At 64.4% G+C, this 25,531-nt stretch overlaps 1 protein-coding gene across 8 annotated transcripts; it reads right to left on the reverse strand.

Moving 5' to 3' along the window:
• Positions 1-525: 525 nt before the first annotated feature.
• On the reverse strand, positions 526-24,959 carry TEAD3 (TEA domain transcription factor 3). 8 transcript variants are annotated; one of them, XM_072028590.1, is made up of 14 exons: positions 24,697-24,959; positions 13,229-13,482; positions 9,915-9,979; positions 8,329-8,391; positions 8,138-8,200; positions 6,115-6,126; positions 5,714-5,851; positions 5,501-5,544; positions 5,341-5,402; positions 4,871-5,004; positions 4,528-4,701; positions 4,241-4,381; positions 3,854-4,006; positions 526-3,194 (listed from the first exon to the last, which is right to left on the reverse strand). In XM_072028590.1, exons 2-14 carry the CDS (start codon positions 13,362-13,364, stop codon positions 3,081-3,083), a joined length of 1,299 nt encoding a protein of 432 aa, XP_071884691.1. In that variant the 5' UTR covers positions 13,365-13,482; positions 24,697-24,959; the 3' UTR covers positions 526-3,080. The 8 variants fall into 8 exon arrangements, with proteins under 8 accessions (XP_071884691.1, XP_071884687.1, XP_071884686.1 ...); XM_072028586.1 differs by lacking the exon at positions 24,697-24,959 and adding an exon at positions 22,250-22,329 and having other exon boundaries at positions 4,871-4,974; XM_072028585.1 differs by lacking the exon at positions 24,697-24,959 and adding an exon at positions 22,250-22,329.
• Between the last annotated feature and the right edge of the window lie 572 nt (positions 24,960-25,531).

The following is a 25,531-nucleotide window of genomic DNA, read 5'->3' on the forward strand; positions in this document are numbered from 1 at the left end:
CAGGGCCCCCTCCTTTTGGGGCTGGGGGTAGGGTGAAGCCAAGGGGCTGCGGGAAAGGGTTTAGGAAGGATTTTGTACTGGGAACGGGGACTCGGCACTCCAGCACCTGATGGGCAAGGCTGCGACCACCCAAAATTTGTTTCTGTGACCCCAGCGAGGGATTTGGGCTCCCCTTGACCCCGATCCGGGGGGGTGAGGCAGGGGAGTGGTGGCTGTATGGGAAGGCAAACCCAGCAGGCACCCAAACAACCGAGCAAACCCATGGCAAACCCAGCAGGCACCACCCAAAAAAACCCCAAACAACCCCTTGGCAAACCCAGCAGGCACCCATCCTACCGAGCAACCCCATGGCCAGCGCTGCAAACCACTGCCAAAATCTGTAGGATGTGCCCCAGAGCCCGGAGCTGGGGCTGTCACCCACCCCTCATGACCCCTGCTGCCAGAGCAAACCACAAGAAATGAGAAAAAAAAATCACCCCCCCAAAAAACCCCCCCAAACCCAAAAACCAGGAACTTCAGAACCGCTTGAGCCAACCCATGAACAAATAATTTTAATGGTTTTTTCAGCAGACTGCAGTTTTCTTGGAGCTCCACAGTCTCCTCTCTCTGAAGTTGGACAGATACAGTAAACACAACAAATATATGATACAACCCATCACAGCTGGATTAAAAAAAAAAAAATACACAAAAAATATAATACATAAAAAAATGGATTTTTTTTTTTTTTAACATTGTGGACTGACACAGCTCTAAAAATGGTGATCGTAACCCTGGTAAGCTTTACAAAGTCTTTTAAAAAAATAAAACAGTACTTCATGTGAAATTCATAAATACACTGGAGGAGAACGGAGGGGGTCGGGGAAGGGGCGAGAAAAGTGGCTCTGGGGTCGTGGCTGAATCCCACCCGGGGCCGGGGGCCTGCGTGGGCGTCCGCGTGTGCGTGGGCTGGGGGGGGGCTGGAGGGAAGGAGGGAGGCACAAACCGGTCCAGTTAACCAAGAGCTTCGTCCCCTGGAATGGGGGGGGGGGGGGCAGAGGCAGGGCAGGCGTGTGTGTGGTGGTGGGGAGGTTTGGAGCTTTAATTCCCAGAGTTTTAGATCGGTGAGAAAGGAAAGGAAAAAAAGAAAAAAAAAAAAAAAAAAGAAAAAAAAGACAAAACCAGGAAACAACAAACAAACATGCTACATATGAGAACGCAGCTGGGCGGCGCAGCCCTGGGATGGGTAGGGGGGGGCTGTGGCTTTCCCCATTTTTCCTTTTTCTTTTTTTTTTTTTTTTCCTTCGAGCAGGACATGGGCATGGGGGTGGCTTCTCCCGGCGGCGAGGTCGAAGTCCCCACGCCTCGGGGGGGACACGTGGAGGGGCTGCAAGGCCAATTCCTGAGCTCTCTGCGCTGTTCCTGCCCCTCCGCGCCCAGCACCATCGCACCCCGACACCCCCCTGGCTCCCCAGCCCCTGCTCCCGAATCCCAAATCCCTCCTGCCATCCCGCAGCACCTGGCTCTGCACCTCCCGCTGCCTTCGCTCCCCCTCCGGCACCAAGGCCAGGGCCAAATTGTCACCTCCTTCGGGTCCCTGTCCCCTGCCACCCTGCTCCGCGCCACCTCTGCCGCTCCGCATCCTTCCCGGGGACCAGGCACGCTGCGTTGGGTTATTTTGGGGCTGCAGCCCCAAAAATGCACAGAAATACCCAGTCCCGTGTCCCTCGTGTCCTCTGTCCCCGCTCTGTCCCCTCTGCCCCGACCTCTGCCTGCTCACAGCTCTGCACCGCGCGCTCCTCCCTGCCCAAGCCAACACCCGGCCGCTCTCCGCGGGCTGCCAGGAAAAGCCGACACCAGAATTGTCAACACAGAAAACAGGCAAAAAAGGCAAAAAAAAAAAAAAAAAGGAAATTTACATATGCAAAGTAAATCAGGCAAATCCACTGCACCGTTCTCGTTACACCTCAGCAAGCTACACCGGGGGTGCTCGGCACTGGCAAAGCCCCCAAGCGTAATCCCTGAAAGCGCAAGCACAGCCCGGGGCTCCCACTGCCACGCACGAACCCGGCCGCACTCTGCAGGGACCCCACGTGAGTTTGGTGACCCCAAACCTTCCCCGTGCCTGCCTGAGCCACGTAATTTTGCCATATGGCTCCGACCCAGTGAGCTCGGCTCCGCCACCTCCTCTGGCCACCGGCACCGGGGACGGGCAGGGAGCAGGTCCCTGGTACCGTGGAGTGGCACAGGAGGGACAGATCCTGATTCCAAGCACGGTGTCTTTTTAAAAAAATATTAAAAAGCACTTTAATTAAAAAAAAAAAAAAAGAAAAAAAAAAGAGCCATAAAAAATTGCTTTGCATCGTCGATGCCCTCCCACTCCAACACCACCAAATGGGGTTGGATGAGGAGCACCCTCCTTGGGGTGAGGGACCCGAGATGCAGCTTCTCCCGTCCCTCCTTTTTAAGGCACCCAAGGGTGCCAGTTCCTGGGATGCAGCAGCAGCAGCACCCGCCCTCCGCAGCCCCTCTCCTGCCCTGCTCCTACCTGCTCCCACCTCGGCACTTCTGCCCTGGCCTTGCAGGGACGTCCCCACGTCCCCGCCGCCACCCCCAGCGCCGGGGGCTCTGCCACGCCGCAGCCACGCCGCTGCCCTGGGGACGATGCCGAGGGGCTGGTGCCACTGCGTCCTGGCCGAGCCACCGTGCTCCTCCTGCCCACTGGGGACCGGGGGGGTCGTCCTCCGCTCCGACGTCCCACCGGGGGCGGCACGGCACGGTGCTGGCCTTCGTCGGTGCCACCGAGGGCTGCTCTGTCCCCTTCCATCACCGGACATGGGTTCCTTTCTCCCTACGGTTCCTTTCTCATTCTTCTTTTTTGTTTTTTTATTTATTAAAAAAAAAAAAAAAAAAGGAACTGTTCCTAAGTAGAAAACATCTGCGATCGCAAGTCAGTCTTTTTTGGCTATTGTTTTTCTTCCTCCTCCTCCTCCTCCTCCTTCTCTCTTCAAATGACTTCTCACGAGGCCGGGGGGCACGGGCGGCGTTTCTGCACGGCCCCCCCTCCCCGCGCCCCTCGTGCCCCTGCCCGTCCCAGAGGGCCCCTAGTCCTTCACCAACTTGTACACGTGGTGCTGGGCGCCGTGCTCGCTGGTGGAGACCTCGAAAACAAAGGCTATGCAGAGCAAGGTTTCCTGGGTATCCCTGTTCGTAACAACCTGCGGCAAAGCAGAGAGCGCAGTCAGGAGAGAGCCCAATGGTGGGGGGGTTGCTTTTATGTAGGGGGGGGGGAGATTGCGTAGGTTCAGGCACAGCCACTTCGTTTGCACTAAATTCACACTAAATTTGCGCTCTGTTCCCCAGGGGGCTGCACAGAACAGGCACAACCGCTTTATTTGCACCACCCAAAATCTTGCTACCCCTTATTTAGGAGGGTGAGCGCGTGGGCTTTGTCTCAGCCACTTTTTACATCATTGACACCATCAGGATTTGCTCCCTGCAGTTTGGAGAGGGGGGGGGACACGGCCTCAGGCACAGGCACTTGGTTTGCACCGTGCAGATTTTGCTGCCTGTAGGTCGGGCGGGTTGGGGACGCACAACTCCAGGCACTGCTTTCATTGTGCCACCAAAAATTCACTTCCCATTCTTGGGGAGGTTGCACGGGCTCCAGCCCAGCTGCTTTAATTACAACAAGGAAATTTTGGTACCCATTATTCAGGGGAGGCATTGCACGGCCTCAATCCCAGCTGCTGCATTTATGTGGTCAACACAAAGCGCCCTGGGCAGGGGACCCCTGGTTTGATCCGAGCGCACACGAGGGGGATGCGGGCAGGTCCAGGGACCCCTGGTTTGATCTGAGGGGGATGCGGGCAGGTACCTGCAGGATGGTGAAATTCTCCAGGACGCTGTTCATCATGTACTTCTCCGGGAGGTGCTTGAGTTTGTGGATGAAGTTGATCATGTACTCGCACATGGGGGACCGGTGGATGCGGTAGACGAACCGCCCGTTCTCCAGCCGCGCGTACTCCGTCTGCGGGCACAGCCGGGGCGTCAGCGGGGGCCAAAATTGGGGAGATGAGGGCAGTGGCCAACGGGGACATCGTGGGGATGGTGCTCATGGCCCAGGGATGAAAAAACCACAGCCCGGGGTGGTACCCTCGTGTCCTACACCCGGTTCAGGGGGTTTACCCATCCCATGCCAACCCCATCCTGAGCCAGGACCCGCGGCGGGGACCCCGCTCCCACCCCGTCCCGCAGGACTCACCTCCACCTTCTCCACGACCTGCTTCCCGAAGGAGCACACCTTGGTGGAGACGGTGATGGTCATGTTCTCTGCGCTGCTGTACTGGCTGCTCACACCGTAAAAAGTCCCCGGCCCGTCCTGGATGGTGCTGTTCAGATCCGCCTGGGGGGGGGAAGCACACGGGGGGAGCTGTCAGGAGCCAGCGCTCCCTTGGGGACGGGGACATCGGCTTCAGGAGCCTCTCGGGATCCTCGCCAGCTCCTGAAAGCAGCCAGAGCCCGAACCCAAGCTCGAAAACCGGATCGTACCCAAAACTTGACGAGGAAGAAGGAGTTCTGGGGGCCGCGCTCGTAGAGCTCCTTGAGGCCGCCTTTCTTCTCGGGGAACTTGTCGTAGATCTGGCGGATGTCCACGGCCTCCAGCAGCGGGTCGCTGTACGAGGGGTTCGTCTGGCCGATGTGCACGAAGAGGTGTTTGCTGTACTGTAGGGGGGACCGAAATAAATTGGGGGGGGGTCAGCCCAACCCAAAAGCGATGCGCCACCAAGGACGGGCACGGCCAGCCCCGAGGTGGCCGAGCCGAGCGAGCCTTTTGGGTGGCCCGAAGGGGGTCGGGGTGGGCACACGGGGAGGGGGGGGGGGGCACCGTTACCGTTTCGGCATCCCGTGGCACCTCCATGAAGGCGGAGTACTCGAGGAGCCGGAGCTTGGCGGAGGCGATGGTGCGGTCCTGCCAGACCGGCACGGCCGAGGCGGCTGGTGGGAGCGGAGCCAAGGGCTCGTAACCTGGGGAGGGGGGGGGGCACCCGGAGCAAGGGGGTGGGGGGGCAGCGTCAGCTGGGGAGAGCCCCCCCCACCCTGAGCTGCGGGGGGATCGGATTCCCTCGCCGTGCCCCCCACCCTCCAAAATCTCCTGGGATGGCCCCCGTGGGGATGCTGCACCCCCGTAGGATGGGGTAAGTGGGGATGGGGTCCCCGTCACCCGGGGGGGGGGGGGTTTGGTTGGGTTTAAACCCCAGGTTTCACCCCTGTGGGGCTGGGATGGGGACCCTGGGGGGGGTGGCATAGGACACAGAGCTGGGAGAGGGGGGGCCCCGGAGCTGTTTTGGGGACGGCACTTACTGGCTAGTGATGGAGGCATGGGTGGCTGGATGGGGTAAGCTGGTTGTGCAAACGGTTTAATGCTGCAAAATGAGGCACATCGTTAGCATAATGAGGCCGGGGGCCCTTTTGTCAAGGCATGGGGGGGTGGGCGCTGCCTGGGGTGGGGGCTTCTACTTACTCCTGAGAGGGTCCAGGCTGTCCTGGGATCGGCCCACTCCAAAACTGGAACAGCAGAGGGAACACAGTCAGGGGCTTCTGACCCCCCCCAAGTCCCACCCGAGCCCCCAGACCCCCAGGAGCCTGGTGGACCCCCCCCTGAGTCCATACATGGGGTCTGATCCCCCCACCCCTCCCACCCCCCCCAGCCTGGGGTCCGCGGAGCCTTCCTCACCCTGGGGGCAGCAGAGAAGACGGCCTGAGGAAGAGGAGGGGGGGGGCTGAGCTTGTTCTGCAGGACGCTGGCCGACACGATCTGCGCCGAGGACATGGAGGCCATGCTCTGCAGAGCCTTATCCTTCGAGACCTGGTCCTGGGGGGGGGGGGACAGAGGGGAGATTGGGGTGACACAGAGCCCCGAGCAGGCTGGGACCCCCCCCCTCCCCCAAGCAGGGTTTGCAAAGCAAGGGATCGGGGGTGAATGCCCAAAATACCCCCCCCAAAATACAGCCGTGATCATTAATGCACGTGTCCCCCCTGTGCGGGACCCGCCAGGTCCCTGAGTTGTCCCCACCCCCCCGGGGGCACCAAGGGTGGGGGGCACAAGGCGACGGGGCGATAAAGGCACAAACTTACCAAGTTCATGGCCTGTCCACAAAAGAAAGGAAAAGAAATGGTCAGAGCCTGGGCGCGCACCCCCCGAACCGTGTAACCCCCCCCCCAGATTGTCACCGCAGCCTGGGCTGGGGACAGAACCCCCCCGACCCATCCTTTTGGAGGGGGACACCGATGTCCACAGCTTGGCCCTGCTGGGATCGGGGTGCCCGAGCCCCGTTATTTTGGGGGCTCAGCACGGCCGCTGTGCGCAGCGAGCCAGACCCACGCCGTTGTGGGCTTCCCAACGAGCTGCACAGCCCAACCCTCAAAAATAAAAATAAAATTAAAAAAAAAAAAGAAATCCATAAAGGAACCCATTTTTTTCCTTTTTTTTTTTCCTTTTTTTTTTGTTTTTTTTTGTTTTTTCCCCTTTTGCTCTGCAGGGCAGGAGCTGAGGGCACTGCGGTCCCGCGGGCTCAGCCTTTGCTCCCTCCACCTCTCCGGGCTCACGGAGCCCCCACCACCGCCGGGTGATTTTGGTGATTTGTGTCCACCCGGGGCACGGCAGGGCTGCGGGTGCGAGGTCGATAGCTCCCCGTGTTGTGCAGCAAGAAAAGCCTTTTTTATCATTATTTTTCATTGCAAAGGCTTCTGCTGTTCCTAACCCTGCTGGCTCATCTCCCTGCAGCCCCTCCTGGGGTCTGGTTTTGACACACGAGCCCCGAGGAGCAGCCCCGAAAGGTTTGGGGTGCCCTCTCCTGGCTTCTCCCAGCGCACAGCCGGGGTTTGGGGCCCTCCCGGCACTGGGGTCTGCCACAACCCGCCCTGCACTTTCAGGGGGCACAGCCCTCAAATCCTCAGGGGCCAAAACCCCAGGGTAAGCTCAGGACATGTCCCAAGCTGCCAGGTGGTGCCCTGCACCCTGTCCCAAAAAAGGTGGTGACGCTTTGGGGACTGAGCGTGCCTTGCCCAGAGGTGCTGGGAGCGAACCCCATGGGCTTGGTGCCGAAAGATTTCGGGCCCCCAAATCCTCTGGAAGGTGAAAGGAGGAAAAATCCCTCCTGGATCTGGCCCAGGGAGCAGCAGGGGGGGGGATGCTCCCCGGTTTAACAGGGATTAAATCCAGAGCATCCCCGGCTGCGCATGGGGGACGTCCCCAAAGGGGGGCAGCCCATGGGGACCACGCCGTCCCCAACTTCACACCATGTACACCAGGACTGGATCCAACCCCAGAAAGGCTCCGTCCTTGGGGCACGGCCCCGATCCTGCCCGTGCCAGCCGTGCCCACCTCCCACCCGCCATCCCCACCCTCCCCACCACCACCACGAGGAACGGTGGGAACGGTTACGGACGGGTTAGTCGGGCTGCAGTTAGAAGGAAGGAAGGAAAAGAGAAGCCAACCAGAGGAGCGGGCGATCCAGATTGTCCTTGCTCGGCTCCCTTGGCCCCTGGAACCACGGGGGCTGGCCCGGGACCACCCGGGGGGCGGGGTGGGCAACGTGCCCGCACCTCGGCACGTGCTGCAGCGTGAGCCCCAGGCTGGCAGCCTGCAGGGACCTGGGGACATCGCTGCTTCTGTGACCCCCTGGCATGGGACATCCCCTGGCACGATCCCGGGGGGACCACGCTTGTGACCAGCCCGGCTCCGGGGGTCCCGTTTTAATTTTGTTTTACTGTGCTGGCTGCGCTGGGCTGGGTCCTTTTCCTCCTGGGGGAAGCCTGGCTGGCCCGAAGGAGGAGGGCAGCGCTTGTGCATCGCCGGGGGAGGTTTAATCCTCCCCTTCCATGTGGCTGGGTCCGCGTCTGAGCGAAAAGAGGGTTTTTTTTCCCCCAAAATTCGCTGCTCTGAGGGAGAGAAAAGGGCTCTGGGCACCTCGACCGGCCCTTCCAGCTGCACTTTCCTCAGGGCACCCCAAAGCGGTGCCGCTACAAAACCACCGGGTTCCAGGAGCGAAGGGAGGGGGGGGAAGAAAAAAAAAAGCCATCCAAAGGAGAGAAAGCAGCACACCAGAGAGCGGAGAGCGTTAGTGGGCAGCGGCCAGGCGGGGCAGCGGGCGCGTACCTTCAGCTTGGACTGAATCTCCCGAGATTTCCGCCGGGCAAGAACCTGCAAGTGGCTAGAGACCTGCAGAGAGAGAGCAGGAGAGGGGAACAGCAGAGCCGTCAACCAGAGGAAAAGAAGAGGAAGGAGAAGGGGCTGCCCATGCTCAGAGAGACACCGCCGGGAACACCTGGGCACGGGCGCCAACGTACCTTGATGCCAACCTGGTACTCCCGCACCTTCTTCCGAGCTAGAACCTGGATGTGGCTGGACACCTAGGGCCCCGCCACGCCGTTCGGAAAGGAAAACACAGAGAGCGTGAAGACATGACCCCAAAAAGTGCGCCACCGCCGTCCCAGGGGGAAAGGACGCGCGGCAAATGGGGGGCGCGGGGCAGACCCCGGGTGCTCCTGGAGATGCCGATGCTCCTGCGGCGGGGAGAGCTAGAGAGGGAGGAAAAATTGGGGGGACCGCGGGACGCCGTGCTGGATAACGCCGGTGCTGCTCGGAACGAAGCCTGTGGTCTGCTGGGGGGGGTCCCGAAAAGACAGCCCTCTCCCCGGGGTGAGTGCGGGGGCTTTTCTTGCAGACAGCCCCGAGGGTGCTCGCTGGGTGCCCCCACAGGGTGCCTCAGTGTCCCCAGGGGGGATGTGGCACGGAGAGGCCGGTCCCCAGAGCTCCAGGTGGGGAAGGCGAGGAGAAATTTGTTTTGTGCAGAGCCCCACGAGTGTGTGCAGGGTCCAGACAAAGGGGCTGAGCTGCTGACAGCCGCCCCCCAGGGTGCATGGCCCTGCCCCAGCTCTGTGCCCGCTGGGCACCAGGGCTCATTTTGGCACGTTCCCTCTCCCAGCAGGCTGCACAAGGCACAGGAGGGGACACCACCACCACCACGTGTGCTGTCCCCTGTGCTTGGGCACGTGTGCGTGGCTCAGAGCATCAGTTTTGCCCTGTGCTCCATCCTTCCCCCCATGGAGAGGGTCCAGGTGAAATGAGAACAGAGGATTTAAGGACCGTGGCCGGACCCTGGTCCCTCTCCTTCCAGCACCAGCCCTGGAGGAGTTTTTCCCCGCAGCACCTGGGGTGCAGGTACGTCCATCCCATATGGGGACTGTGGCACGGGGCAGTCCCAGCATGAGTGACCCCAAAACACCCCAACCCCATTCACACCCCTCTGTGGGAGATCTCCTGCTCCCCAGTGTCCCCAAGGGGACAGCCACTGAGCCCACCAGGACACACGGCATGGCCCCGGTGGGCAGGGATGAGCCACTGGGTGCATTACGAGTGGATGCATCGCTTGGAGGGCTGCAGTGCCATGCAGCTAAAAGGGGGGGGACCACAGCGTCCCCCCCAGCCCACCGACATCCCTTCCTGCGTGCTGCCAGCCCCGGGTGCTGGCACATCAGGGCAGCGAGCTCCGTGTCACCCCGGGCTGTCCGAAACCAGCACGGCACAGCCTGTCCCCTGGCTGCGATGGGGACAGCTCGGTCTCAGCCCGGGGATTTTGGGGGTGCCGTCCCCACAGGGTGTGCCACGAGGGGCATGCAGCAAGGTGGGGACGGGCTCTGGATCCAGGTGGAAAAGCAGAGGGAGGCGCACGCCGATGGATGCACACGCTGCTGCGCTGGAGCTGCGGCTCCTTACGGAGAGCACGGAGCCGAACCAGCACGAGGAGGAGGAGGAGGAGGCGAGGACGGCGCCCCCGGGAAGGGCGGCACGGCACAGCCGGACCCCACCGGGCTCACCGGGTGCCCCCATCCCAATCCCCTACCCCAAAAAAGAAGCAGAGCCACGGCCTCACCTGCTTCCTCGTCCGTGTCTTCCCCGTCCGCAGCTTGATGTAGCGGGCGATCAGTTCGTTGCGACCTGCCGGGGGAGCGCAGCTGTCAGCGTGGGGGGACAGCGGGGACAGGGGGGGGACAAGGGGACAGAGGGGGACAAGGGGACAGCCCCAGGGGACCCGATGGCACCAATCCGTAATGAGGCCGGTCCTTAATGAGGGAGGCTCTGCCGGGAGATGGCGCTGCCTCGACGGCTGACTGGCTCCAGGGGACACCAGGGTGGCCCCGAGGGGACATGGGGGTGGCCGCCCCCCAGCCAAAGCACGGGGACCCCCCTCTTTTAGCCCCTACCCTCAGGGCTCGGCAGCACCGTGGGGCAGGGACTGGGGGGCTCAGTGGGGGGTGGCAGCCACCAGGGACCCCCCCACCACTGTGCCCCCAACACCGGTGGCCAAGGACCCCCCAAAAACCCAACTGCAGCAGGGGAGCCAGCCAACCCCCCTCCCACAGCCCTTCCCACGGGGGTCCTGGGGTCCCCCCCCCCCCGGCTCCCCGCTTCCCCCCACAAGCGCTCGCGAGCCGTGCTGGCCTTTCCACCAGTATTTCCTAATGTCCTGGGCTTAATTCGAAGCAGAAGTGCTTTTGCGCCACATTTTACGGGCCAGCTGTGGCCAATCTACGTTCAAACGTCAGAGCAGCTGGGAGCTTTCTTCTCCCAGCCCCGTTCCCCGTCCCCCCGCCGCCTCGCCCCCCGCGCACGGGGGCGGGCAGGCACGCCAGATTTATTTTAATGGACCAGATGGTCGTGGTTGGAACTTGTCGAAATGCCCTTGGAGCGGGTTTCGACTTTAAAAAAAAAAAAAAAAAAGAGCACTCTTTAAAATTAAATAAATAAATAAATAAAAAATAACCCCCACCCCGGGCGTCCCCTCCCAGCCCCGCAGCAACTGGGCGCTCCGAGGGGGGGGGGGGGCGCATGGGGGGAGCGACAGGGCCAGGTGCTGCGGGGACGGCTGCGCCTCGGGGTGCCCGCAGCGGGCAGGGGGTGGTGGCCGGGGGCCACCGTGGGTCCCCTGGCAATGTGGGCACACCGAATGCAGCCGGCGAGGTGTCCCCTCGTTCCGTCCTGTCCCCTCGTAGCACCCATGGGTGCCCCGGTGCCACCCCGCAGCACCCCAAAGCACCAAGGTGCCCTGGCGTGTTGTCACCCTGTGGTGTGAGTATCACCATTTGGGCCGCCTTTTAATTAGCCAGCAGCTCCTAACGAACCACCTGGGCTTGCTCGCTCTCGCTTGCCGAAACCTCAGCGTGGATGGAGCCACGGCCCCGCGCCCGCCCCGGGCACCCCGTGCCCAGCCCTGCCTTGCCCTGGTCAGCACCCAAGGGTGCCTGGGTGACGTGACGCCCTGTAGTGGGGCGCTGGCTGCGGGGAGATGCGGTGCTGGAGCACGGCTACACCTTCCCCGAGCACCTCGGCGTCTCCCCGTTCCCAAATCCCATCCCCATGCTCAGCCCTTTGGAAATAAATATGGGAAATGAAACCCGGCTGCGATTACGCACCCGAGCGGGGCAGCACCCTGTGCCCAGCACCCTGTGCCCAGCACCCTGTGCCCGGCACCGGGCATCTCCCCACACCTCTCCCCGCACCCATCCCGCCTCGCCCCGCATCCCGGCACCACCCGGGGCCGGCTGCACCCTGCAGCACCCATCCGGGTGCCCACGGCCGTCCCCGTCCCCCCGTGATGATTCACCCGGGGCCGTGCCATTCCCTCGGCGAGGGCACGTCCTCCTCCAAATTACCACATTCCCCGAATTCCTCTCCCCTGACACCACCACGTGAACCAGTTGGACGGCCCTGTTAAAAATAACCCAGTGGGACACGCCGGCGGCCGACGAGCGGCGCGAGCAGCGTGCCCAGCCCGGCCCCGCGGCTCCCACCTGCTCTTGGGGCACGCGTGCGTTGCTTGCCCCAACCCTACGGGACGCTGGCACCCACCAGGCCTTGGATGTAGGGTGCTGGGCGCAGGGTGAAGCCACCCATCTCCGTCTCCAAGCACTTTGGGTGCTGCCAAGTGGCTCCCCAAAATATCGCTCCCATCCGGGTGCCTCGCGCGGGGATGTGCAGCCCCCAAAATAACCCCAGCGCCCTCCCCGGGGTTTTGGGGTTTTGCCAGCCCCGATTCGGGTCGGACCCTGCTTTCCACCCCCGCGTTGCTTGCACAAGAAGGGCCCCCTGCCCTGCCCCACCAGGGCTCAGCTCGGCCCCCCGGGGGTCCCCAGCCCCTGCGCAGCCCCGGGAGGAGGTGGGGAGGCGTTTGGGCGCTGCGGAGGGCTCTGGGGGGGGGGGATGAAAGGCGGCGGGGGCCGCTGCCTCTTTAAGCAGCTGCCAGATGTCTCCAAAAGGCTGGAAAAACCGGTCTGCGCCCGGGCGTGCTGCGCGGGGCCAGGCTCCCGGCGGCACTTCAGCTATTCCTGGAGAAATCCAAAAAATGCGCCCGCGCGGGAAGCCCTGCGCTCCCCTCGGCCGCCAGCCCCGGCTGGGGGCCCCGGCAAATGGGGTGGCACGGGTGGGTGGCGTGGGGATGGGGGTGGCTGCGGCGTGTCCCGGGCACCACAGCGTCGCACACGGACCCCCAGATCTGCCCGTCCCTCTCTGCTGTGTGTGGGTGACGGCGGGGACACCAGTGGCTTTGGGTTGGAGAGGTCAGGGGTGGAGGCACCGGTGCCGTGGAGATGGCACCGAGGGCACCGGTCCTGGGGGTGACAGCACGGGAGGAGGAGGAATCCCTGCCGAGGCAGGGATGGGGACACCGTGGCACCTTCCTCCTCGGTGTCACCACGCGCCCCTGCCCGCATCACCCAAACAGAGGTGTTTGGGGGGACCCCAGAAAATCCATCAACCCCATTTCACCACCGGTGGCACCGAAACCAGAACCGGGAGCTCGGGGCGGGCCGGTGACCCCGGCCACGCTTCTTTTGGGGTGCTCCCCGCCACCGGGCTGCGGTCAGGGAAGGTTTGGGGAGCGGTGCGGAGGGGCGCGGGAGGGAGCCGTGCCCGCTCCCTGCCTCACGGCTTCGGCTCCACCAAACCTGTCGGTCCGGCATGGCCGAGAGAGGGAGGGCGCGGGAGGGAGAGCCGGCACGCAGGGAGGGGACGGCCCCGGCACCGCCAAGGGGACACGGGTCACCGCCGCCCGCCCTGCTCCCAGCAGCTTGGGGAGGCGCTTTTGGGGTCGGGGGAGCTCCCCAAACGTGGTTTTGGGGCAGGAGGCTTTGTTTCAGCCCCGGTTTGTAACTCCGTGCCGCCGGGTGCCGTCCTGTCCCCAATACTCACCGTACATCTTGCCCTCATCCGAGAGGATGATTTTCCGCCGGCCGCAGGGGGGGTAGATCGCCAGCGCCTCCTGGAAGCTCTGCTCGATGTCCGGACTCCACACCCCCTCGGCATCATTGTCCAGACTCTTGTCCATGCCGTCCTGGCCATCTTCCCGCCCCTCCCCGGGGCTGCCGCTGGCGTTCCAGCTGTTGGACGCTATGGTGCTGGCTGCTCTGGGCTCCGACCCCGAGCCCCCACGGACACGCGACAACCTGCGGGGACAGAGGGACACCCGTTAGACCCTGCTACCCCTGCTCCCGGGTGCTGGAGGTGCGGGTGACAGCGTGGCCCCACGTACGGCCCCATTGCCTGCTCGGTGCCTGCTTGTGCCCGGGGAGCCGGGAGCGCACCCCGGTGCCGAGCACGCGATGCCAAGCAGCGTGCCCCGAGCGCACGGCTGCACCACGAGCACCCCAAAATCCAGCAGGGCCAAGCCACTGAGCGAGCACCCCGAATAAAATTTGGGGAGGGGGGTGCCCGGACAGCGCGCTGTCTGCACAAGGCGCTCGGGCCACCTCGGGATGGGACAGCGGCAGCCCTACGGACCCCAACCCCGTGCCAGCACCCCGAGGCTCTCCAGCCCCTAAAAACCCCGCTCTGTCGCACCCGCTGAGTGCAGGGCAGCGATCCCACGGGCTTCCCCAGCCTGTTTTGAGCCACGTTAATAGGAACCAGGCAGCCAGACCCCTCCGGCAGCCCGACCCCTGCCACCGGGGCACCTCTCTGGAGCGTCCCCCACCCCGAGGATGCTGCGGGGGCTGCCGGGGGAGCCCTCACCCCCCCTCCGGGCCGGCTCCCGAGCGGGGTTTTGCAATAACACGTTCGGTGGGGAGCGAGAGGTGTCTCCCTGCGCCGCGCTTCCCGGACGGGCTGGGAGTGTGCAAAGGTCTCCAGCGCAGACATCTCCTTTTAAAGGAACTGCAGCAAGCCGCTGGCTCGAGCGCGCTGCGAGGCTGGTTTGTGTTGTGCGGTTGGGTGTTTTTTTTTTTTTTTAAATAAAAAAATAATTTATTTATTTTTTTCCCCCCCTTTCTCCCCCTCCCACCCCTCTCCTTCCCCTCCTCTCTCCTCCCCACCTCCCCCCCCAAAGCCCAAACGCCACCCTCGGTGTGATGTCAGCCCCCTCTGGTCCCCGCCGCCCGCCCCTGCCCGCTCCCCCCCGTCCTCCCCCCCGCCCGGGCGCTCCCCCTCTTGCCGAGCAGTGTGGCCAAATAAGGAGAACTGGATTTGTAGGATGGAGCCAGCGAGCCCGGGGAGGGATGGCGGCAGCGGTGCTGGACGGCCCCCAGCGCCCCTCGTGCCCCCCACTGTGCAGCCCTGGGAGCCCTGCGGGCCAAGGGGGGGGCGGTGAGAAACCAGCGGGGCAAAACGGGGTGGGAGACGGAGAGCTGGGGGGGGGCACACATGGGGATGGGCCCCCCCCACCCTGTGCCCACCCTGTGTGTGCAGTGGGGTCGCAGCGGGTGCTGGTGGGGGCTGTGGCTCCCCCTCCTCAGCCTGATAAACCCCACAGCACCACGACCCCACAGCCCTGTAGGGGTCTGAGACCACCCCCCCACTAGCATAACACCCCCCCTGCAGCAGCCTGGGACCCCCCCCAGCCCCACAGCACCCTGATAGCCCCCAGCTGCCCTGCGGCAGCCCAGGAGCCCCCAGCCTCGAGACCCCTCCCCAGCAGCTCGGGAGCCCGCAGCCCTATGGGGTTGGGCTCAGCTGAGCCCCCCCAGGGGGAAGCCCCAGGAATGGGTGTGGGGGGGGCTCCGCAGGGACCCCCCAGCTCTCCCCCCCGTACTGTCACAGGGAATTATAGGGTCAGTGGCACCGCTGCAAGCCAAGTGACAAGTGACACGGCCACTGTCCCCAAGTGTCACACACAGGGGGGGTGCTGGCCCCTGCCCGCCGCACACACCGGCCCCTTCCCAAGGGCTCTCAGCCCCCCCCAGCCCTCCCAAATCCCTCCCACCCCACTGCCTCCCCCCCCTCCCCAGCAGGGAAATCCCTTTTTCAGGGAAGCAGGGGAAAAACAAGGCCCTGGAGAGGAGGGAGGGCGAAGCCGGGGCCCCGGCCAAGGTGCGAGGAAGCAGCTCCTCCTCCTCCTCCTCCTCCTCCTCCTCCTCCTCCTCTTTCTCCTCCTCCTCCTCCTCCTCCTCCACCGAACCTGCTTTTTGCCAGGCCAAGAAATTTTATTTCCTGGAGGGAGGGTGCAGGCAAGTCACAGCTTTGACGTAAGGGGCGCGGGGCCGAGCGCAGCGCTCCACCCAGCCTTACAAAACAGCAACAAGAGGAGCAATTAGGAAAACCAGCACGGCTGGACCGAGGTACCGGCCTGCCCGACCTGATCCGGGCAGGGAGGGGACCGGACCTGCCGGAAAAAATCCTTATCATCCTCTCTTTCCCTCCGGCTTCTCCCCAGGCCAGTGACGGAGCCCCCTCCCCTGGGGCGCGGGGACCCCCGGCACGGATGCGCCCCGGAGGGCGAAGCCCCGCAAGGCAGCTTTTGTGGGGTGCCACGTCCTGCCCCCAAAGGTGCTGGCCGGCAAGGAGAAGGGGAGCGCAGCCATGGGGTCCCCGAGAAGGGGGAGCGGGATGGGTGCAGGGGAGGATGCGGCCGGGGCAGCTCCTGCCCTTATCTCCCGGCGAGGCCAAGGTTACGCCGGGGGATGGAGGCGGCGTTCCCACAGGCTGTGCGCTCACCCCGAGCTCGGCCCCGCTGCGGATCAAGGCTGGCCAAGGTGGTGGGGGGCTGCAGGGAGGTGCTCGGGGCTGGGGAGCCCGGAAAGGATATGAGGAACCCCTCCAAAAGCCTGCTTTGGCCAGGAAGGGGATGCTCGGGTCAGGGGAAGGGAGAGGTGTGGATGCGGTGTGGTGCCCAGGTGAGGAGCAGGGCCCTGTAGGGCACAGCGGGGCTGGGAGCAGCAGAGCCAGATGTGGTAGGGGCTGTGGGGATGGGGACGGTGCTGCTCAGAGCCCCCAGGTGTGGGGTGGCACCTCGTCCCCAGCAGTGGCACCGAGCTGGGGGACGCCGCGTGCCCTCCTCCCCAGCGTGCCGGGTCCCAAAAGCACTGCCCCATCCTGCACGCCGTGCATCACCCCAACCCTGTGTTGTACGGGGTGGAAAGCCAAGAATTGGGGTCTGCTCCACGCAGAGGAGCCACATCCCATTACCCGCAGTGCCAAGCCACCTGTCACACCACTGAGCCTGGCCAGAGGCAGGAGCTGTCCCGTGTTGACCAGCGTGACGCCACGGGACCAACGCCTTGCCCCAGCCGTCCCTGCCCTCCTGGTGGCACCAGGGTGGCCCCAATGCAGGTGGCAGCGTCGCCCCCACCCTGGCTGCAACCTCCGGGCTGCTGCTCTCTGCCCCTTTGCAAATCGGGGTGCAGGTGGCTTTGGCCACCACATCCTCCCTGACTCACCGGGGACGCACGGCACGGCCACCGGTGCCAGCACCCGCTGCCCGGGGGGGGGGACACTTGGGCACAGCCTGCCCGGAGGGGGGGCACAGCAGCCCCAAGCTTCTCCGTTTACCCAGGGCTTCCCTGACCCCATGGGGAGCAGCACCAGGACCCCAAGAGTTGGGGACACTTTGAGATGGGGGTGAGCAGAACCAGCAAAAAGAGGGATCCGGCCGCCACCCCGCTCCCCGCCTGCCTTCCCGCACGGGGGCCCCGAGGCGAGCCAGCCCTGCCGGCCCCCCCCCTGCTTGGACCCCGTGGCGAAAGGATAAAAGTTCAGCAACAAGCCCGGGCAGGCGGCGGGGCCGGGCGCAGCCTCTCACCTGCACAAGCAACCGCTCCGGCACCGCCGCCCCGCTGGGGGACTGGAAAGGGGGGGACGGCACCAAGACGGGGCCACCGCCGTCGGTGGCACGCAGGAAGCACCCGCGCCCCGGTGCTGAGCATCCAGCCCCCACCTTGGGCTGTGCAACCTGTCCCGGCTCGGCCCCGCTCTGAAACTGGGGCAGGATCAGTGCGCCGTGCCCCGAGGAGGACGCTGGGGGTGCCGAGAGGGGCCGCCCCGTTGCACCGGCTCTGCAAGACCCCAAGCGAATAAACCCCGAAGCGGAGCCTCGCGGGCGGCCCCATGCGCCGCAGGAGCAGGCTGGGGGGCTGGCGGGAGGACGCAGTTTGTAGGCTCACCAAAATCATTCCTGCCGTGCTCCTCGTGACCCCGCTGCCACCTCCGCCACCCCGCTGTGACATGACCCTACTGGGGGGGACCCCAACAAGGCCACGATGCACACGGGAAGACGCTTCCCAGTCTGCCCATGACCCCGTGCTGTGCACCAAGCCAGGGCATGACCCTACAGCAGGATTGTTTTTGGCACCAGCCAAGAACCTGACCTGGCCTTTGCAGGAGCTGGGGGTCCCCAGCCCCCTCGGGGACCACCCTGCGCCCTGCCAAAACCCGTTGGGGGCACGGCACAGCTCTGCCTTCACCTCGCTCCTCTTCCAAACAGCTCCGGGGCTGTGCTGAGGAATTCCCCTGCTTGGGGAAGAACAGGCTGCCCCCTCCCACCTGGGGCCTCACCGGTCACTGCGGGGCCACCTCATCCCCTAAGGGACACCGAGACCCCGGCCAGCCTCCCCCCGGCACGGGCTGGGGGCCGGGGAGGCAGCCGAGCCCCCGGTGCTCCCCGCGGGACGGCCTGACTAATTTCCTTTCCTCTATCGCTTCCTGTCCCTTCCGGCTTGGCGGGCGGCTCAGGAAGCAATCGGAGCGGGGAAACCGCAGGAGGCCACGTGGCAGCGTCCCACCGGGGTCCGCGGCGCTGCCGGGGGGCACGGGGGTCCCAGCTGCTCCCCAACCCCAGCCCCGAAACCTCGCGGCCGCTTCGCGCCCAGCAGCGCCAGGCTGAGGGATGCTCAGCGCCCCGGTCCCGGAGCGAGAGGCTCTCCAGAGGGCAAAGGACGGGGGAACCTGAGTGATTTGGATCCAGAAAATTAGGACACGGAGCAGGGACAGGAGGAGAGCAAAGCCCGGGGCAGTCCCAGCCCCACCGGGCGAGGTGCTCCCTCCTAACGGCACAAGCGGGCGTGCGAACAAACCCCTCCATCTCCTCCTCTTCCTCGGGCCCCGGCAGAGCTGGTTTTTGGCTGCCAAAGGACCCAGGCTGGTTTTGCTCAAGGCTCTTGGGGACGTCAGGGCAGGGGACAGACGGACACCTTACCCTGGCTTCCCTCCCTGGCCCAATTACCTCCTGCCCTGCCCAGCCGGGGCGTTTCACCCAGCAGCGCATAAATAGAAAGCTTTTACGGCATTAATTGCTCTCTGTGTTATGAAACGAGCTGGAGGGAAACAACAGGGTTGGAGCTGCCTGCTACGGACAGGCCACCGTGACGGCCACCCCATGACCCCCCCCCAGCCCAGGGGTACGGCCAGCAGCGTGGCACAGCCCCCACACGTGCTCGAATTCGCTTCACTCCCGCACCAAAATATTCCCATCCCGGGACCAACTGCATGTTGGGCCCCCTGGGATCCCCAGCTCGCCCTTAAGGGGAAACCAAACCCCACCGTGGGCAAGGGAGAGCTGCAGGAGGCAGGGCAGGGATGGTGTCCCTCTGTCTGGGTGGGACAGACGTCCCGGGGACCCTACAAACCCGTGGCCATACCCCTGGGAGAAGAAACACCTCCGCGGAGCAGTTCTGGGTGCTGCCGACCCCATTGCCCGGCCACCGCAGCAGGGGCGAACGTCTTCCTGGGGCCAGCGGCTGCCAGGCGAGGAGGAGGAAGAGGAGGAGGAGGAAGGCTGCAGTGGATTTCACACCCACCCCCGGCCCCGGCCGCCTCCGCCCCCGCGAAACCCAACCCTGCCCGGGAGCAGCTGCGCCCGCTGCCTGCGCCGGCACCGCCAGAGCCCGGGGCGCCCGCGGCCGGGGGCGAGCGGCACCGCGCTGCCCCACCGAGAGGGGTGCCAGGGGTTCACAGCAAGGGGGGGGCGTCAAGAGCTGATCCCCCCCCCAAAAAAAAATAATAAAAAAAAAGCACATGGGGGGAAGCCTGCAAGGCCACGGGTATTTTTGCAGCCCTTCCTGGCCCGACCCCAAAGGTTGGTGCCATCGGGGCCGTGGTGTTCCCGTCCTGGCGGAGACGCGGAGATGGCTCCGGCTGCCCGCGTCTGGGGCAAAACGTGACACGGAAATGGCTCTGGGTTGTTGTCACCCTGCGAGGAGGCGCCTTCCCCTGCCCTCCCGAAGCGAGTTTATTTAGCTTGGGAGAGCCGACAAGCCGAAGCCACGCAGAAGCTGCATGGCGCAGGCTGCGCTGGCGATTTATTCCCAGAGAGGGGTATTCGGGGTTAGCAGCGTTTTACTGCTCGCTGCTTGCCAGTAAACAAACTGGGCAAGCAAAGCATCCTCCTGCACACCCGTGGCCGCACATCGCCCTCTCCCCAGCACCTCTCGACGCTGCCTGGGCCCCCTGGGACCAAGCCCCCCCCAAGCAGCCCCGGGGCAGAGCAAGCCAGGGAGCGGTGCGGGGGGACCGAGTGCTCCCAGTGCCACAGCAGCAGCCTCTCGGTGCTGAAAATGGGCAAAGCAACTCCCGCTCCTGCAGATTGTAAAATTGCTCTGGAATCCTTGGGGAGGAAAGTTGCTAAAAATACACGAAGGCGGTATTATTAGTAAAAGAAGGAGCTCCAGAGAGGAGCGTTGGCCCAATGGCTCCGGGGAGCCCGGCGCAGCGCGCTCAGCCCCCGGCGCGCCGACGCACAGACGTCGGAGCAGGACCCTGACTCTCCCTGATGCCACCCAGGCGAGGCTTCAACGGGGCACAGCAGCCACACCGCACGGCAGCCAGAGCCCAAACTCGTGCCAAAGCTGAGCACAGGCGTTGGTGAGCACCAAAAGCGTGCACCAAGCGTGCGCTCTGCCCAGCTCGCGTGCCGACGCTCGGGGCTGCTCCGGCTCGGAGACACCTCATGGGGAGAAAACGGGGTCCTGCCCAGGAGCTTCACTTTGCAGCGGGGACCACGGAGCACCCCAGGTCCTCCTGGTACTGGAACACCCGAGGCTCGCTTCGCGCGGGGGCTCGTGCGGCTGCGTGCGGGCGCCGCGGCGTTGCCTCCGCCTGGGGAAGGCAGGAGCTGGCAGGCGCTGGGGGAGGGCGGGCGAGGGAGCTGGCATGGGAACGGCAGCCCATCCTCCACGCACGCCGCGTCTGTAAACTTTGAACATCTTCCGGAGAGAAGTTAGTGGCTATTGTGAACAGCTGGATCTAATTTTATGAGGAGTGAGGAGGAGACAGTCGTGGGGAAATAATAAGGCTTGGCGCTCCCAGGCGAGGAGCCCCGAGCCTGGCCAGCCCTCCTGCCTCCTCCCGCCTCGCCACAGGGAAACTGAGGCACGAAGCTGCCAGGGCTCGGAGGGGACCTGGATAAGCAGGAGCACTGCCTCTGGACCCCCAGCCTCTCCAGCAGCTCGTGCCCAAGGGGCAAAGCCGGGCTGGCAGCACGGGGCCACCCGGGGTCCTCCCGGCGCCCGCTCTCCGCCGAGGTTGCTCGCGGGCATCGCGTCGCGAGACGTCCCCGCTGCCCGGCGCTTCCCGCGAGGCTCTGCCCAGCGCCTAAAATTAGATCCAGCCCTGCTGTCCCGTCCTGTCCCCCAGCCCCGAGACGAGGGGAGCGAGCTGCCAGCTCCGCGTTGCGTCCGTTCTCCCGGCAGCGAGGGTGCGGGGGAAAAGCCAGCGCTCTCCACCGCTCGCACCTCGCTCACCGGCCCCGGCGAGCAAACATTACAGGGCGAGCTGCAGCCATCGTGTGCTGAAGTCACCTTCTTGGCCTCAGGCTCTTAAGAGGATGGCTGAGGATTAGCAGCGGGTTGGCTTTAGCCCGGGCACTTTGCAGGACGCACCCAGCGCCCGCTGCGGGGGTGGCCATGGGGCCGTGCTGGTCCCAGTACGGTGCAGGGACAACACTGGGACATCGGAGCAGCGCATCCATTTACGAGCCGGTGTGGGGCCGGGCTCCATCCATGTCTGCACCACCGGGGGGACATGCTCCATGGGCATCCACGTTTCTCCAAACCCTTTAGGATCAGCACAGAGCAAGGGGACAGGACAGCGGGGCTCGTGGCCTGTCCCCTCCGCCAGGCTCAGCTCTCCGCACCCCTCACAACACCCTACAACGCCCTACACGGGGCCACGCTCGCACCCAGCACCTCACCACCCTCTGCTCCGGGTGCACCAGCGACAGTCCAACACCCAAATGCCTCTCAGCATTTTAGGAGCCGCTGTTCCCATTTCCCAGACGGGTAAAACCGCAGCCCGGGGAGCCCCAGCGACCTGTCCGAACCCGCGCCGTATCGCCGCGTGCCCGCTGCAGGCTGGCGCGGGGCACAGCCCCGACTGCTCACCCCATCATTACCTTCCCTCCCTCCCTCCCTCTTTCCCTCCCTCCCTCCCTCCGTCCGAAAAAACATTTCATAAGACGACACGTGACGGTGGCAACAGCGAACGCCCACACACTTCAGGTGCCTGCCCCAACCACAACACAGGTGCCTGGGCTCGGCCGGCCGCGACTCCAGCACGCTCCCGACGCGCCTGACCCGGGCACCGACCCCAAACACCGCCTCGGATGTTGGTGGCAGAAAAACCCCAGGATAAAAGCTCCCCCCCCAAACCCTATTTACCAGCAGTGGTGCCGACAACGGGGCCATTCTGTGCAGCCCCACCAGCCCCTTCCAGCCTTGCAACCGTTGTCAAAGTTTTGTTAAAAGAGAGAAAAACTCCTGGAGGTGGCAGCTTTTTGGACAGCATCTGTCCCGCCTGTTGCTTGTATGGCCATAGGGGTGCCAAACCCACAAAGAGCTCTTGCCACGAAACTTTGGGAAGGGTTTCGGGAAGGGTTTCGCAGCCCGTTCCCTGACATCCACCTCTAGCCCCACTCCCACCGAAGGAAGAAAAGGCAGTAAGGCAGAAACCCCCATTTTTCCCCAAAAGACAGCCCAACGTTTCTCCCCGTCCCGGCACCCCCGAGCTCACCTCACGCCGGCCTCAAGTGGGTGCGTTTGACGGGCGCAGCGCGGTTCCTCGATTTTTGAACGCATTAATTACAGCTGATTGCCACGGCCACCCCCACCTCCCGAGAGCACCGCTGCGCCCTGCGTGTGCGCACAGCACCGGGTAACGCTCCTGCCCTTTGGCCACGGCCCCGGCACCCTCCTGCCGGTGGTGAGCAGGGGGTTAAACGGCGATTAAAGAAGATGCCGTTTCCGGTATCGTGATAAATACTGCCCGTGTGTCATGGGAAACGCTAGCCAGTCCCTTTTATTGTGGGCTGCTGATGAGTTCGGACGGGGTTTGGCGAGGCAGGGCCGGGATACGGTGGCGGGAGGGTTCGGATGAGCCCCGAAAGGCCGTGGCTGAGCTGAGCGGATCCCTCGCTCCCAGCCGAGGGTCCTCGAGGTGCCCAAAGTGCCCGGGCGCCGTTACGCAACGCGGCTCGAGCCCGGCCACTCGCAAAGGGTTATTTTGGTTGGAAGAGCCGGTGCCGTGCCAGCCGCGCGCCCGCCACGGGGACGAGCGCGGCCCCGAGCCATGGCCGAGGTCCCCCGAGGTCCCCCCGTGTCACCTAGGAAGGGGTGGCCGCGCACCCCGTCCCCACCAGCAGCCCTGTCCCTGCTGTCCCCAGTGGGGAGCCCAGAAAGGGTGAATCCCTGCTGCAGACCCAAACAGGGGCCAAATCCAGCGCTTTCTCCCCAAGGGACACTCATGCCTGTCCCCTCCAGCGGGGAAGTGACGGGGACACTGCGGCCAACACCTGCCTGTGAGCAGGGTCCCGGCCCCACCACCCCCTGGTGACCTTGGGGGGGCTCCCCCCAACCATCCCCTTTTCCTCCTGCCCCACGGCGAAACCGCCCCAAGAACCACCCCAAAACCCAGGTGCCAGGAAGAGCTTTGGGGCCACCAAAGTGCCCACGGTGCTCGGGGTGGGGGTCACCAACATGCCCGAGCCCCCCCAATTCACTTCACTGTCACAGCCTGACCGTCCCCCAGCAGCACCCCAAAACCACAGGGGGGGTGCCAGGGCCCCCCGGGCAGCGCCAAAGCCCTGACTCACGGCGCGCACGTACCCGCGCGGGGTAAAGCGATAGGAGGAGAGAGGACGCCGGAGCCCAAAAATACCCCGGCGCGCCTGACACAGGAGATTATCACTTCGCCGGTGGGACGGTCGCCTGGCCCGGCTCGCCCCGGCCCCCCGCAAAGAGCCAAAAAATCCCCAAACCTTCCCCTCGTCCTTTGCCAACCAGCCAACGGAGACCGGGGTCTGCAGGGCACCCGCTGCTCCAGCAGAGCCGTTGGTGTCATTCCCAGCTGGTTTCTCCTCAAAAATATCTTTTTTTTTTTTTTTTTCCCTTTTTTTCCTCCCCTCTCCAGCCACTCTGGTCCGAACGTGTTGCCCACAGCCCGGTTTCGGGGGGCGGAGGCAGGCGGCACTGCCGGGCTGGGCGTTATTTTTCCTCGGAGGGGATACAAGGGTTGGAAAAAAAGAAAAAAAAAAAAACACCACCAAAAAAAAACAAAACAACACAACCGAGGAGGGTGTAAAAATAAAATAATAATAATAATAAAGATGACACACAGCCGAAAATTATACATCTAATTGCTGACTCGTTAGCAATGCGCCCATATGACGAGGCACAAAGTGTTTAGCATCCAGTCAGCGCCTGCTCATCCCCTCCATGCGTGTGACACACATGGAGCGTGACACGGCGGTGGCCCCGCGACCCCACCGAGCTGCCCGGGGGCTCGGGGTGGGCATCGTGGCCTCGACGCCGGCCGCCCTTTATATAACGTACGGGGCCGCAGCGCGCACAAGGCCTCTTTGTAACCCTATAGCCCGCGCCCCGGAGATGCGCGGCGCAAAGGGGGATTACCAAAAAAAAAAAAATATATATAAATATAATAATAAATGAATATATTATTTTAGAAGCGTAGAATCGCAGCTCCCCGCTTGGAAAAGATGAGTGGGGGCCAGGGGGGTGCTGAGCGCTGCCAGGCCTGGATGGGGTCTGGGGCTGGAAAGTTTTTGGAGAGGTGGGGACGTGAAATGGGGCAGCGGAGAGGGGTTGGGGTGGGGGCACCCTGGGGACAGCCCCGGCACCCAAGGCAAAGCTGGCCGCAGGGTTTTGGGGTGGCATTGCTTAGTGTTTGGGGGGGGCCCGGTGCTGAACGGGGGGGCCCGGAGCTGAGTGGGGGCCCCGGGGGGGGGGTGAGGAGGGGCAGGGCCGGGGGGGGCGCACGGAGCAGCCCCGGGGGCTGAGGCCCGGGTGGGATGAGGGGGGCGCAGAGGGGGCTGCCGGGGCCCCACGTCCCGAGCCGAGCCGAGCCGTGCCCCCCCCCCAGATCCCAGAGGAAGAGGAGGAGGAGGAGGAGGAGGAGGAGGAGGAGGAGGAAGGGGGCTGGGAGCCCCCGCCCGGGGCGCTTACCTGCTCCGTGCTTCGGAGGGCTGGGCCGGCCGCGGGTGCCGGGACCGGGACCAGGATCGGGAGCAGGATCAGGACCGGGACCGGGACCGGGTCCGGGATCGGGAGATCGGGGCTCGGGACCGGGCTCCTCGGGGCCGGGGGGGGGAGGGCGGCGGGGGCTGCGGGAGCGCTGCTGGCCCCGGAGTCCGCGCACGGAGCCAGGCGCAGGGACGGGAAAGTTTCTGCAAGGGAGGAGCAGAAAAGTTGGGAGGCAATCAGGAGGCGGCGGGGCAGGGCCGACCCTCCGCCCTCCTCCTCCTCCTCCTCCTCCTCCTCCTCCTCCTCCTCCTCCTTCTTCCTCCCTGCCCGGCCTCCGGCCTCGGGGAGGCAGCGCCGAGGCCCGCCGGGGGTCGGGGCACCGAGGGGAGGCTGGGGGGGGGGATCGGGGCTCGTTCCCCTCCTCAGGGAGTTGGTGAGCAAAGGGCAGCCCGGCCCCGGCAGCGCCCTCTAGGAGCCTTCATCCACCTCCTCTTCCTCCTCCTCCTCCTCCTCTTCCTCCCGTCCTTACCCCCCCCCTGCCCTCCTGCCGGGGGTCCCCCGCTCGCCTTGGTGGCTTTCGGCACGGCTTTTGTCGCCCACCCCGCACACCTTCATCCCCCTGCACCTCCTCGTCCTCCTGGGGTCACCTTCATCCTCCTCCCTCAAGCCTTCATCCCGCCCCGCACACCTTCATCTGCACACCTGCATGGCCCGGTGCACTCCTTCATCACCCTCCTCACACCTTCATCACCCTCCTCACATCTTCATCATCCTCCTCACACCTTCATCATCCTCCTCACATCTTCATCACCCTCCT

Source organism: Anas platyrhynchos, chromosome 27 (genome assembly GCF_047663525.1).
Source record: "Anas platyrhynchos isolate ZD024472 breed Pekin duck chromosome 27, IASCAAS_PekinDuck_T2T, whole genome shotgun sequence".
NCBI lineage: Eukaryota > Metazoa > Chordata > Aves > Anseriformes > Anatidae > Anas > Anas platyrhynchos.

Coding starts and splice junctions, on each gene's coding strand:
- TEAD3 (XM_072028585.1), bottom strand. CDS start 22,314: ATGCGTTCAAAAATCGAGGAACCGCGCTGCGCCCGTCAAACGCACCCA. Junction 8,392..9,914: donor AGACACGGACGAGGAAGCAG/GTGAGGCCGTGG, acceptor GCGGGGCCCTAG/GTGTCCAGCCACATCCAGGT. Junction 4,007..4,240: donor AGGTCGTGGAGAAGGTGGAG/GTGAGTCCTGCG, acceptor CTGTGCCCGCAG/ACGGAGTACGCGCGGCTGGA.